The 13,846-nt window shown below is 44.5% G+C and overlaps 1 protein-coding gene across 5 annotated transcripts in view; it reads left to right on the top strand.

Annotated features, from left to right (window-relative positions):
* Positions 1–13,846, top strand: part of meis2a (Meis homeobox 2a) — a 79,407-nt gene that overhangs the window by 27,453 nt on the left and 38,108 nt on the right. For 4 of the 5 annotated variants that reach the window (XM_085343401.1, XM_085343400.1, XM_085343399.1 and 1 more), the window contains exon 8: positions 5,509–5,654. In XM_085343401.1, coding sequence (XP_085199527.1) covers positions 5,509–5,654 — 146 coding nt within the window. The remainder of the gene's footprint in view (positions 1–5,508; positions 5,655–13,846) is intronic. The other variant, XM_085343398.1, reaches the window with a different exon arrangement.

The following is a 13,846-nucleotide window of genomic DNA, read 5'->3' as shown; positions in this document are numbered from 1 at the left end:
CAGATTGGAATTTTATGAAATGATAAAAAACTGTTGGAAGCAGCGAATATAGACAAAAAAAAAGCTGTAATCAGGCAGCTTGGCCCACCTCCTACCTCTTGCTTCTGGACAAACTATGATTCCTTGGCTATAGAAGTAAGGCTGAAAAGGCTTTGGAATGGCTTTGCTACAGCCCATATTTTGGGTTAAAAGGTAAAATAGTCTAACTGGCTTTTAAAAACAAGTTTTACCTCCCAACCTACCCCCCCTTTTCAGCCTTCACCCTCTATGGTAGGGATGTGCAGAGTAGGGTCAACTCTCTGCCTATGAGAGGAGAGAGTCCTTCTATCGGTGGAGAGGCGATAGTTATCTCCAGCATTCCAGGGATGACAGAGAGATATCTGCCTGATGGCAGTGTTAGGGGGCTTAGAGAAGGGGGCAGAGATGGGAGGGAGGGGAAGAGGTACAGGAGTTGTTGAGCAACCGCTCCCTGACATCCCTCCTCCCGCCCCCACCTCCCTCCTTCCTTCTCTCCATGCCTTTCTTACTGCCTGACTGCCTCGCTTCCCCACACATAGAAAAAAAAACCATCTAATTAGAAGCTCTTATTCCACTTCATTTAAGGGAACACTTAATGATGTGTTTTTCAGGGGAGACAACTACACATTATTTCTCATGCAAAAAGAACCACTCAGTTGTAGCCCCCAGGATGCAGATACAGCTGTGTTTGAGATGGAGGTTTGTCCTCATTTCTCTGGGGTGTCATGGCTGTTGGAGAAGAAGAGAGGGGAAAAATGGTAGTGCTTTCTAATTCACCTTTAGCCAGTGTCCTGGCAGTAACGGGGGGTGGTAAAGAGGAGGCGGATGGTGACATCTGAGTTTGGCAGGGGGACTTGCTGAAGGAGAGAGTTTGTTGTAATTGCTCTGACAGGTTTTAAGGCTGTTAATGACTCCGGCCTGAGCGCTACCAATTTGTCAGCATGCTTGCTGTTTACTAAGCTGTTGTTTTATGGTCCAGTGCAAGGGCTGCTGCTTGTTTAAGCACAGATCAGGAAATAATCAGCGTAAAACACTGGCTGCAGTGGTGCAGCCACACTAAAACAGTTCAGTTTAGAGCCCTCATCTACTGTATGGATCTGAATGAGTGCAGTAAACCATATGGCATCTGTGGTGTGTGGTCACATGAAGACACAAATTCACAGATGCTTTACTTTTATCTAAAAGTTGGAAGTTTGAGTGTGTGTGTTTAACCGGTATGGCAATCGTGTTTTACTTGTTAGCACTTGCGTTGTGTTTCACATGAATGTAAACCATATTGCTAGCTTGCAGTTATAGCAAGATGATCTGTAATCCCTAGTCGGCACAGAGAAGCAGAGAAATAGCCATTCCACTAGTGTGAATAGAGCTTCTATGTGTTTGTGTATGTGCCTATGTGAGAGATTGTGTGTGCGTCAAGAGCATGTGGTCCCAGAGCCAGCAAAGACCCCTCCGTAAATCCAGAGTAAATAAAAGGGGTAACCAGACGGACAAAAGAGGAGCCCCCACTGCTTCTCTCATTCGCTGCCATTTGGGGGACTGAATGTGCTAAACGCCGCTTATGTTGGCTGAAAAGTTGAGGAGAAAAAGGGGGAAAAGGGAGGCTCTAAATCCCCCTTCTTCTTTTCACTTCATTCTCTGCGGCCAAGCCTGCATGGATAGAGGTGGTGGTAATAGGAGGGTGTTGGAGGGAGAGGTGTAGGGCCCGGTCACTATGGTGTGCTAAGACCAGCGAAGCTCCTAAAGCAGCAAAACTCCAAGCTTCTGGTATCCATCTGCTCCTCTTTCCATCTAACTCTCCTCATGAGTTTTTCTCTCCCCCCCCCTTTTTTTGGGTGAGCTTGGGTGAACACGCTTCACTAGTTTGGGCTGACAGGGGGCGTGGGGGGTCTGTTGTAATTAGTCACTTTAACCACAGCTTCCATAAGCCACTGCTTCTACACTCTTGCTTCATTACCCTGAAATAAACGCCCAGACTTCCTAGTGCAAAATCACTGCACAGCCTTTACAATGATACACACACACAACATCTAAAGCTTGTCTAGAGGCTCCACGGTATTATTATTAATGGTATATGGACCACTCTGGAGTGTTATGTGATAACTAAACATGGCTGGATTTGAATGTGTTTTCCAGCTATTGACAAGTCATTATTTATTCACGCATATGAAAACGGCAAAGCAGCAGAGGGAGGGCATTCTTGTTATACTGATAGCTGCAGTATATGTTACTCATGGTCATATACACAAGACAGACTCGACCTTAGTGGGTCCCTAAGGGGCAGGATACCTACTAGACACAATACAACTTTTGCTCTAAAGTCATTAAAAGTCCACTGAAGTCTGCCCTATTCTAAGCAGAGACTGTAGGACACTTTGTACTTTACAATTTTTGATGCAAGAAATCCTGAAGTGACCCTGAATGTGCCAGCATTAGATAAGCCAAGTTGCAGTGTGTTTACAGTCCTATCCCGACCCGTTAATGAGCTCAGCCCTGAGACCAATTTACTCACAAGGAGATATATCTGAATGCATTTTTAATAACCACCCACTGGTGATGAGAGAGGGAATGTGTGCGAGCGTAATGTGCTTTGGACTTGTGCTTGTTTGTTTGCTAGTGCGCTCACTCATTCACTCTCTCGCCCTGATCGCGTCCGGTCATCGTCTTCCATCTTGCCTGATTACACCTTCTCCACTTGCGTGCATCTGAAAATCTGCACAGAAACTTTCATTGCAGACACTTTAAGTCAAGATCTTGATAGCGTGAGTGAGGGAAAAGGAGGGAGGAGGAAAGGTTGAGGGAAGACAGAGAGAGAGTGGGAGAGAGAGAGAGAGAGAGGGGGGGGGGCTGTCTTTTTTCTGTCTCCAAGGGCGCTGCTTTTCCAAAAGTGCCTGGGGCTACACTCCAGCACCTCAGCTCCCCTAGGCCTTTCGACTGCCTCCTAATAGCCAACCCCCATCTGTGTCACATGGCCAGATGATGGGACACTCATCCCCCTGCTCTGCACTTTTTTTTTCTTTCCTGATTTTTTTTTTCAGAGTGCACATCCACACAGGTTAGAATGGCAGAGTTGCCAGGGAACAGTCAGAAGCCATTAGCGTTTGGGACAATTTGCCCTGCAGCGTTCCTTCTCTCGCTCATAAGAAAGGAGTGGGGGTGGATGCAAAGCACCAGCCCTCCTTTAGATGTAATGAGGTTGTGCAAGTTGGATCTTCTTTATTCTATTTCTACTCCTTTTTTTTCTTGCGTCTTCTTGTTTCTCTTCTTTCTTTGCTCTTTCTTTTCATGTTCTGTCCACATTTGATTTTTCTTTATTCTTTATTTACTGTGTGCACATTTTCACATATTTGAAGTCATACAAAAGCTGTACACAGTTTGTATTTAAACTGTACACAGAATGAATGCTCGAATGCCACATGCCTGATCTGTGGACACATGTCAGCATCCGTGCACATGTAAGAGAGAGAGGAGCTGAAAAGCACCGGAGTCTGGTTTCATCCTTGCGGGCTAGGGCAGGAGGCAGCGAGCATGCTGGGTAATGAAGTGACAGGTCAGTCTGTAAATACGCACGGGTCGCTCTGGCCCTGGCCGGGGGGGAGGCTATCGCATTGCAGTGAAAATGGAAACGTCAATAAAATTAATCTGCCAGCCTTTTGGCCACTGTGTGGTTCTATTGGATGAGCCTGACTGCTCACAGCAGGAGAGGGATTTGGAGAGTAGCTCGAAAATCAACACAAAACCTAGCGGCATACAAACAAACAGCAAACTGTGTATCAACATTATTCAGTGAAGCTCAAAAGCAGTGAAACAAAAGGGAGTTGGTTAAAATTCACAGCTCACTAGTTGTGTTTTTATTGAAGTTTGGAAGCAAACTCAGGGAGTTAGACTTAGCTTCCGTCTGGGTCACATTTCTCAGGAAGCCCCTCACAGTCAGGGTAGGGCTATGGCCAGACCAAAGTTTATTGTTTTAAGCTTTCCTGAACAAGGATTCGTACTTAGTCTGGGATTTATGGCATTTGCCACTAATGAATGCCCATTCTACAATTACAACACCCCTAGCCTGTGTCCCCATTCCCATGTGTCCTTCAGAAGGACTGTTGCTTCTTTAACTTCACACAGGGAGCGCAAAGTCGGCACTTCTCTGTTTTCCTCTTTCGTGTGGCTCTCCACTAATGATCTGGAAGGAAAACACTGTGCAAGACAGAGAAGAAAAAGAGAGGCAAAAACAAGGGGAAGAAAAAAAACTGGGAAAAGTAGTTAGTGCGGGCCCCCGCTGTCCTTGTATTCTTCATTTATTTTGCATTAGATTACGCCACTAGTCGGATCCTTTTTCTTTCCCCCTTTTTAATGTTATTAGTTCAAATATTTATGCGAGATTAAGGCTTGTATAGGTGGCTGTGATTGATGCCTCTCCAAAAACAGGAGGACATATGAGTCTGAATTTTGAGAATGTCAGGGTCCTTCTCTTCCTTAGTGGAGGAGTTTTTCAGATACATAATTTAGATGCCCTCAAGGAAGGCTTTCAAGGCATTTGTGCCCGGGGGCAAGAAAAAATAACTATGACTGTTAAAAGTAAATCATTTTTGCTAATGCACAATTAATGCCGAGGAAGACGAACAAGGAAAAGGCAAGGGACAAAGATGGAAACTTCAATTTAAAGGAGAAATCGTGCCCGGGTATGTGCACGCTTCCCTTGTGAAATCAAACGCTGATGGACATTAATGCAGGCAAAGCCGCCGCTGGCCGGTCATGCTAATCTCGTGGCGGAAGCTTGGGGGTGGGGTTGTTCAGGGTTTCGGGAAGCCGATGAAGAGTCCATTATGTGCATCGAAGTGCAACAATGAACCACCCCAAATAACATTTACTTCCACGCACTTTAACTGGATGTCCTAAATTCATGAATTTCTGTGTGTTACAGTACATATCTGCATAACTCCATCCTGTCCCCTTTGGCCCTCATCAAAAGATGGGAAAAAATGCTCTACATTATGTCAAGCATGCAAATTTAATTGAATTAATGACATGAGTCCATGTCTCTTCTGTACTTGAAGGCTCTGTGTCCATTTTTTTTCTTTCCATCTCCTCCTACTGTAAAAATGGAATGAGGAACCCAGTGTTTCAGCGTCCAACCATAACATTAGAGTCATTAACCCCTATTCCCCTCCCGTGCTCTGGGGTATAGAGCAGCTCTGCGAGGCTTCCATGTAAACCTCTCAGTCTCTGTACAGCCCTTCGTCTAAGGCCATCTAAATCCCCCTACCTCCATATATTCACTACACAACACTGGCTTTGCTGTGGAAATTCGTTTGGCCTTAGTGCAGCACTTTCCAGTTCTTTCAAAGTTATCTGTGGTATTTGTCCTTTTATCCATCTTTCATGAGCCTTAAACTCAGCTTTGACTGTATACCTCTGTTCCATTTTTTTTGCTATTGTATTCTGAGCCTGTGGTGTGGTCGGGGATGTTATTTAACCCTGGGTTTGGTTTCTGTCCAGGAGATGGCTTAGACAACAGCGTTGCATCGCCTGGCACAGGGGATGACGATGATCCAGACAAGGATAAGAAGAGGCAGAAAAAGCGTGGCATTTTCCCTAAGGTGGCCACAAACATCATGAGGGCGTGGCTGTTCCAGCATCTCACGGTAAGCACAACCATTATAATTTGGAGATATGTCTATATTATTTAAAAAAAAAAACACACAACAAACCAAATAAACATTTAGAGACACTCACATTCAAGACACATACTCACACGCACCTGTCACACAGTAGCTACTGAGGCAGTGGGGAGAGAGTGATGGTGCTGCTGCGATGCTCACTTGTCAGCCACCTGTCAAAGGGACACAGTGACCAGGTCAATCTAATCAGTTTGGGCTGTTTACTCTGCTCAGCACACTTTCTGTAAAAAAAAAAAAGAAAGAAAGAAAGAAAGAAAAGACCCAGCAATCCAAGACATTTATTCTAGTACGAGATGCACTGCAGCTCTGGCCTGAACAAGCAGCATGATAAAAAAAACAACTGGGGAATAAAAGAGAACGACTGTGACTGTGTAGCTGTGTAAAGAAGTAGGATGTGGAATTGAAGGCCTCTTTACATAATCAGTCTTTCTGTGGAATAAGGGAACCTTAATCTACTTATCTCTCGATAAAATTGACATGTGTTAGTTTATTTCTTCTCCATAGCTCCATAGGAAAGTGTTTACCGTACAATTCTGTCAGAAATCTCTGACAATGACTGATCAGTCTTGGATCATATGTCTAAATGTCACAGTAATTTAAATGTAAACTGTAAAATCACAACCGTTATTTTCCCGTGAGTATGTTTCTTAGTGAAACGGGGTGGTCCACATGTCCCCTCTCCCTTTCTAATGTCAGGACATTATCAGAACATCAGGCTGTATTGATTTTGCAACACAGGTCAGATTTCAGAAGGAGGTGGCGACGCCGGGACACATAAGCTGCTTGAGGCTGCGGTTCCCCGTTCCAGGGATGGATGGACAGTTTAGGGGGATGGGGAAAATAAAAAAAAGAAATGAGAGAGAGAATGTGAAAGTAAAGGAGCCTTCGTTTAGAGTCTTTTAGAACATCCGCACATTTAAGAGGGTCATGTGCCCTTTGTGCACTCTGTAGCCCCCACCACCACCACAGTGCCCACTCCCAGCTCAAAGCCCCGTACCCTGATTACCTAACCAAAAGCCCAAGTAATAAGCAGCCAGCAAATACAGCCTAATTGAAAGGGCTGTAAATCCATTACATATTGGTCAGGGATAATCAGGAGTGCTTTAATCACTTTTATCTATTCAGGAGCAGTGAAGCTGCAACAGCAAAGCCCTGAGCCTCGCAGGCCTTAGCGGCTCCACCACGCCAGTCTGCACGCTTATTATTCTCATCATTATCAAAATGACTTCACAGCTGTTCGCGGCTCCCATCGCTCTCTGACTGGAGACCTCTCACCAAATGCTACAGACCAGGCTTCAATCAGACATTAAACTTTTGAGTACCACTAACTGTTAGTTGAAAGAAAAATGTTCAAATACTGTTAAGATTACCTGTTTTTTTGTGTGTCATTAAAACACAACAAAATAACAAATTATATACACAGGCTTTATGGTAAGGCTAGAAATTCTCTCAAGATTGGTCATTTTTCCTGATGAAAGCCCCATACAGCTTCTGCACAGACCTTTTGGAAGAGTCCCTGCCAATTATCTTTAGAATTGTTTTAAATTTGAATTGAAATAGCGGTGAGCAAAGGAGGGGCACATTTTTTCAGAACGCTGGTTAATTCAGACCCTCTTTTTTCCCCTTTCCCTCTCACCCCTTTATCACAAACCCTGCTTGTAGATGTTATCCAATCTTTATTTGTTTCTTTTGTGCAAAGCCTTGGCCAGTCTTGTACAAATAATAATCCCTCCCTTTTAACCTGCCTTCATTTCTCTGCTGAGGAAGACGGCTAATTGAATTATCCCCCTTCTCTTCTCACCATCCACTTCTCCCACCCATAAACTCTCTCGCTCTTTTTCTCTTGCTCACACACACATACACACACACAAACACACACACTCACACCCATTAACCATTCTTCTTTCTTTTAATTTGTTAAGCAAATGTATTTGCCATAGCTGGATGCATTTGTGCAAAGGTGAATTCTTGGGGACTTTGGCCCCTGAATGGCCTATAGCGGCATTCTGCCATTCACGCATTCATTAACTGAGGGGTGAGGAGTGAAAGGAGCGGGCTTGTATTTTCTCAAACTGAGGGGCCAGCATGGAGCTCCTCTTCCATGAGCCGCAGGGGTCTCTCTACATATGTTCTCAACATCCAGCCATTGTCACATCTTCTGAAAAGCTCAAAAGGACAGGACCCCCTTCAAACACAAAAAAACAACACAGGCCAGTAGTAACAACTGTTGGCTTTTAGATTCAGTATAACAAAATTGCCCTTTGCCTCTCCCCTCCCACCCTCCCTTGCTTTACTCTGACCTCACACTCTCATGGGAGAACTCACAAGATTGTTTCCTTCATGACGGTCATATATAGCAAGTAACCTCACTTGAAGTCATATTTACCGCTAATCTCAGTATGCCAATTTCCCAGGCAAGGGGAAAGTACAGTTTTTGCACCATATTGATCTCAGAGACAGTTCTTCACAATTGCACAATCAGAGAAGGCGGCGATAACCCTGATCTCTTTTATGTCGAGGCCATATGCGTATTGACTGCAGAGCTGGCAACCTTAAATGCTCCATATGCAATTGGCAGAGTGTTGAACAGATCAGCTGGTGTTAGCTGGCAGAAGAGGGTCAGACTGTCTCTCCACTCCCTTCTTCTATCTTCCCTCCCACTCTTTTTCTCTAATACCCCCCCTCCCTCACCATGAGGTTCTGGATGTCTTCCAGCCACATTAGGGGAAGGGAAATCCCAGACTGTTGGTATAAGCTTTTCAATACTACAGGGAGATTATGTTATCAGAAAGGTAAACTTCACTGTTAGGGGTAAAATGTTCTGCTGCACTTCAGAAGCATGGACCACAGAATTCAGGATAGGAAGAGAGAGTCAGATAAGTAGCTAGAGAAAGATTTCAGAGAACGTGTCAGATTTGTAAAATTGCAGTGATGGGAGTTTTTTCCTACCTTTGCAATGGTAATGCCCTTTTGTGCTCAGCAAAAGCAAACTTTAAATTTTACAATTAGCCCCTTGGCGCCCCTGGTCTTCCTTCTTTCTCAACCCCTGCTAACCCCCCGCTAACCCTTACTAACCCCTGTAAAGACAAGGGTTGGCCTAGCAATGAAAACAGGAAGCACTCAGATGCAAAGATACCTCTCTGGGCTCTGGCCTTGTCTTTTTGACTAGTGTAAAGTCTCCAACACCTATGAAAATAAATAAGGAACCTCAGGAGCAATCGGGGCCAAATTGAAAGTTTTCCTTAAGTGTGTGCACTCAAACAAGGGAGTGAGGGATCGTAGGAGAGAGGGAGAGCGGTCAGTCAGACGAGCAAGTAGGTAGCCAACTAGAGCATCAAGCGTCTCAAGTTCTGTGCTGGGCCACCCTTTGGCCTGGGTGTTTTGGGAAATGCTGTTAAGCTGCTAAGCCAGGTGTATTGGTCCCCTGGGCTCCTTGAAAGGGAAGTGATATATCCTTTAGTCATTTAGAGAGTCCTTGGACTGTGAAGTAGAACTAAATGTTCAGCTCTGAAATGTTTATGTATGGGTAGATGGTATTTAAATGTAGCTATTAGTATAATTGGCTTTTATCATCCTAAATGTAACACCAGTACAAGTATTGACTAATGAGCTATGTTTTGACTGAAAAGTGAAATGTACCTACGAGAACAGTAAAGATACCAGTGCAGATAACACAGGTGTTCACCAGAGCGAGGAGCGTCTTAGAGTTAAGAGCATTGTGCTGAAAACATCATTAGGTACACTAGTGACAGTAGCTATCCCCCCTGCCCCACCCACACATGCGCACACTCCCGATCCAAGCCCAACATAGCATTAGTCTCCATGACGACAGGGTGTCATCGTCAGGTCGAGCCCTCCTATGGGAGCTGCTCTCTCTGCCACCCTTTATAGACGCACATAAAAGAGTCGGCTAGGGTCATTCACAAGACATGGATGCAGGCACGGCCAAACCTGGCAACGGATGTTTGTTCCATACGATAAACAAGTGTACAAGTCCACTCCTCAAAAAGAGAGGACATGTTGTTTGAGTAGACTAAACAGTCAGCCCTGTAGTATCCCCAGTTTTGTTTAAGCTCCTCTAGTCCTTCTAATCCTTGTGTGTTGTTCCAGTACAAGCAGCATTTAGCTGGTGCAGACACACATCTGCAAACAGTTTGAAATAGCCCTTCCTCCTTTTACATCGAACTGCCAAAAGCTATTTATTCCATATTTGTTGGTGCCTACTTTTTCTTTCCCATACACATGGCACAGTACTTTTTTTTCAATAAACAAATAGTCGACTTACCTATAATTTCATTTAACTGAGCGGTTCAATAAAAAAAAAAAAATTGTGTTTGATAATAGATCAGACAAAAAAGTTTTACGTTGAAAATATTATTCAAAGTAACTTTAGCCTCTTTTTGTTGACTGCAAAACATAAAAATCTGTTTGCTTGTCCATCTCTCTAGGTTGTTGATAGTTTGGATGAACAAAGGAGAGGCAGGGGTTGGCTTTAGGGGTAAGAGCAGGGGGTGTAAGGAGGGGACTCCTAAGGGTCACAGAGGTGGACGCCTGGAGGAGGCCCACACACTAATCTGTCATGTGCTTGTTTGCCTCAGGAGCTCAAAAGTCAGTCCTCCAGTCACCCGTAGCAACCCGGGCGACAATTTGGTTCACTGCCACTGCCCGAATGTGTGATCATCAGTGGAAAACGCAGGAAAAAGAGTCATCACATGGTTACTTTTGTGACAAGACCCACTGCTCCCTGTGTGTTTGCAAAACAGATGTTAGTGACAATATGACAGGATAGTTTGGTGATGTTTGGCACAGGGGTAATTGAAAGTCATTGATAATGAGTGTGGAAGAGACCTTTGGGGGGGGGTGGGGGTGGGGGGTTTGAGGTTTGGTGCCTAGCTATTGTCTAGCCTCTGTGTTCTAATGCTGGCTGCTCAGCGACCCTGGAAAACAGACACAAGCCACCTCAGTCTGCCATCTGTTCTTCCCCAGCCAGTACACCACAGAGGGCCTAACGCAGCAGTGGCAGACCCTCACAGAGAAATTAGGCTTATTTTACTCAAGAATGTTAATCTGCAAAGAAGAAAACAGAATGAGTAAATGAGTAAAATAAATCAAGTTTTTGTTTTCATTGCAGAGCAACTATGGCATTGTTTTCAAATGCTAGTGTGTCACAGCTCTTATGACTGACAAAAGCTTTGTTTACAGTGCTTTGGCATAAATGGTAGGTGTTTCTAGAGATTTAGTGCTGTATTAGAATGTAATAAACCCTAATTCGTTTCATGCTCCAACATCAGACCTTTACACTTTGCCCTCTAATCCAGATCTGTCACAGTTCCACTTCAAAGCCAACTAACCCCACTTGGAATCTACTGACATATAAAGCGTGGCACATTAGCCTCGCGTTCACTATACGCTGAAAAAAATTGTTGGCATGTTTTTTTGTAGTTTTTTTCCCCCCTCTTAATCCCATAGCTTGCTTATTCTCAAAATGAGCATCATATTATATTGTGTATCTTTTAACGCTGGGATACCTGCACAAACACACCACTTCTCCTCCTCCGTTTTTCCTCTCATTTCCATCCCTTCCAGTTAATTTTCACTCCTGCTGCTTGCATCTTAATGCAGGTTGTTTAATGAAGTAGCAGAAATGAGTGCTTTCGCTGAGGGACTGTTTACGGTACATTCCCACTGCATGGAGGTGATTAAGTTGCGTGAAATTCCACGGTGTTTGCAAAAGAAAAAAGAGAGAGCAACCTACAAATTATCCTCCAGCAAAAATAAAATAATAATAGTAATAATAACACGTTTCACGAAAGGTGATATTATATGCATTTCTTTAAATAATGGTTTTAAATAAGGTGTCCCGGGCGAAGAGCTCCAGCACAGCATGACTTTGACTGGCCCCTGTGGAGGTGACTGCACATGCCCTGACCACAGCAGACTACAAACAGAACTCAGCCTGTCAAGGCCGCTCAGATTTATAAACTTACAGCTCACAACAGTTGAGAGACTTCCAAGAACACACGTGCAGAGAAAGGAGGATGCTTCTTTACGTCTGTGTGCTCCACTGAGAATTGACCCCAGTTCAGTAACGTTTCCCTGCCTTCAGCACTGCTGTCCATTTCTTATGTAGTAATAACACTGATCCAAGCTAGGACCTGGCTGAGCCAGCTCAGCGGGACATGGGACAGAATGACATCATATGCAGTGAGGGAGCCCAGCGTCTGCGATAGTGAACATGCCCCTGGTTAAAAAACAAGGTTATTAAGATGGTCGGAGCTGATTGTGTAGGATTTTCCTCCCTTTGACACTTTTCGGGTTATCTTATTCAAAACAAAATATATAAGAGGATTTTGGTTTGACGTCTTAAAACTAGTTCCCTTAAATTACCCCTTACCCTTCCAGAATATCCACCCGGGAGGCTGGTCTCATTGCCCCCGCGGTTGATTGCAGGGTTGTGGCAAGAGCTGTTAGAGCAGTGGCGGCTGCTTGCTGGGGACCATGGAGGCCAATGAGATTCTGCTGCAGGCCTCCAAGCTGCCCCACTATTGCTTTGATATTCATCTCACACCAAGAGGAGAAAATGCAAAAGGGAAAAGGAGCAGCACAGGCATGGAAATGGCAAGCCGGGCTAAAAAATGGGAGGGAGGCAAGGAAAGAGAGATGGATGGAGGCACGGAGTATAAATCAAAAACAGACTATGAGTTTCACTGTTTGGTTTGTCATGGGAGCCTAGCTGCACCAAATCCCACTCCTGCCATTTTGTGTGATTTTTCTCCCCTCCCGTCCAACTCTTCTCAAATGCATGCTTTTGTTTTGCCCGGCTCTTAGTCCAGGGGTAGGCAGTGGGATTCCTGCACAGTGGGGTCCTTATAACTGGGAGCCATGCCTCTTGTTCTCACCTCTTCCCCCCACTTCCTCACCTTTTCATTTTCCCCCATTGATATCCTATCGCTATTCCCTCTCTGAACATATGGACTGTTTTTTTTTTTTTAAGAGAGAGCTCAGTCCACATCAAAGACCCAGGCTGAGCAGGTCAATTTGTTGCTCCTTTCCCCGACTCTTCCCCCTCCACTAGCCACAGTAGACCTTCCCTGCACTGCAACCATTTACCCAGAATGCTTCATTGCTCAAGCATTTCTGCTCAGCGCTTATACCGAGCCATGTGTTGTGTCTGCTCTCCACACAGAGCAGATGTAGTTCACTCCAGAACTCTGGATTTCTCTGTAGCCAAGTCCCTCCAAGATCATGTAAGGCTGAGCAAATGAGCATGTGTGATAGATAACAGTCTCTCTATCAAAAGTAGGCTTTATCACACACTGATAAGAAAAAGCAGATGGATAGAGGAAGAAGAGAACCAATGAAAAATCACATAGGAAAAAAAACCCCCAAATATATAAATCCAAATCTAAGCAGAACAGGCCTTGGCTCCAGATGTGAATCTCTCTTAATATTGATCTTGGGGAAAGCCAGTCCCCTACATCCCCAGGGCTGCACCAACTGACACACAAAGCACCTCTCTAAAGCCAATAAACCCGCTTGTACAATTATTTAGATAAAGAGGGTAACAACAGGAGTATATGCCTCCCAAACCAGCACCTCCTCCTTGGCTCTCATGCTCCTTCTCCAACTCCTCCTTTTCCTCTTTCTTCTCCAGCAATAGGATGAAGAAATGTAAAAGAGTGCAAGTGTGTGTGCGTGTGTGGAGGGGGCAAATGTGTAATTAGCCACACATTTCTGAATCCTCCTTAATGTTCATTACTGAAACCAGGGGCAATTACAAGTTCAAAGAGGTTTAGGGCACCCGCAGCCTGCATAATCAGTCACAAATTAGGCACCGCTCATTTGTCATAGCACAGCATGCACACTTTTACATGCACACAGAAACACACATGCATGCATATTGTCAGAGTTGAGTCATAGATAGGCTGACAGGCATCAATTTCCACAGAGGCACAAATCTCAGCTACCCGAAGGCAGTAAGTTAGGCTGCCCAATCCTCTTATGCTCTGAAGCTTTGTTGTCTTTACACAACAGCAAACACCACTGACACCTTCACCCTAACTTGCTTTACGTTACACTGTATCCTGCTTGCAATCATCCTCTTATAAGCGTCCTGTTTGCATCTACAATCCCTCCCACCACCTGTCCTATCTTGT

This window comes from Diplotaxodon limnothrissa, linkage group LG19 (assembly GCF_057381915.1).
Source record: "Diplotaxodon limnothrissa isolate DT_005_m linkage group LG19, D_limnothrissa_male_GT1.1, whole genome shotgun sequence".
Lineage (NCBI taxonomy): Eukaryota > Metazoa > Chordata > Actinopteri > Cichliformes > Cichlidae > Diplotaxodon > Diplotaxodon limnothrissa.
Note: the sequence above shows the minus strand (reverse complement) of the source record. Positions and strands in the feature narration are given on the sequence as shown.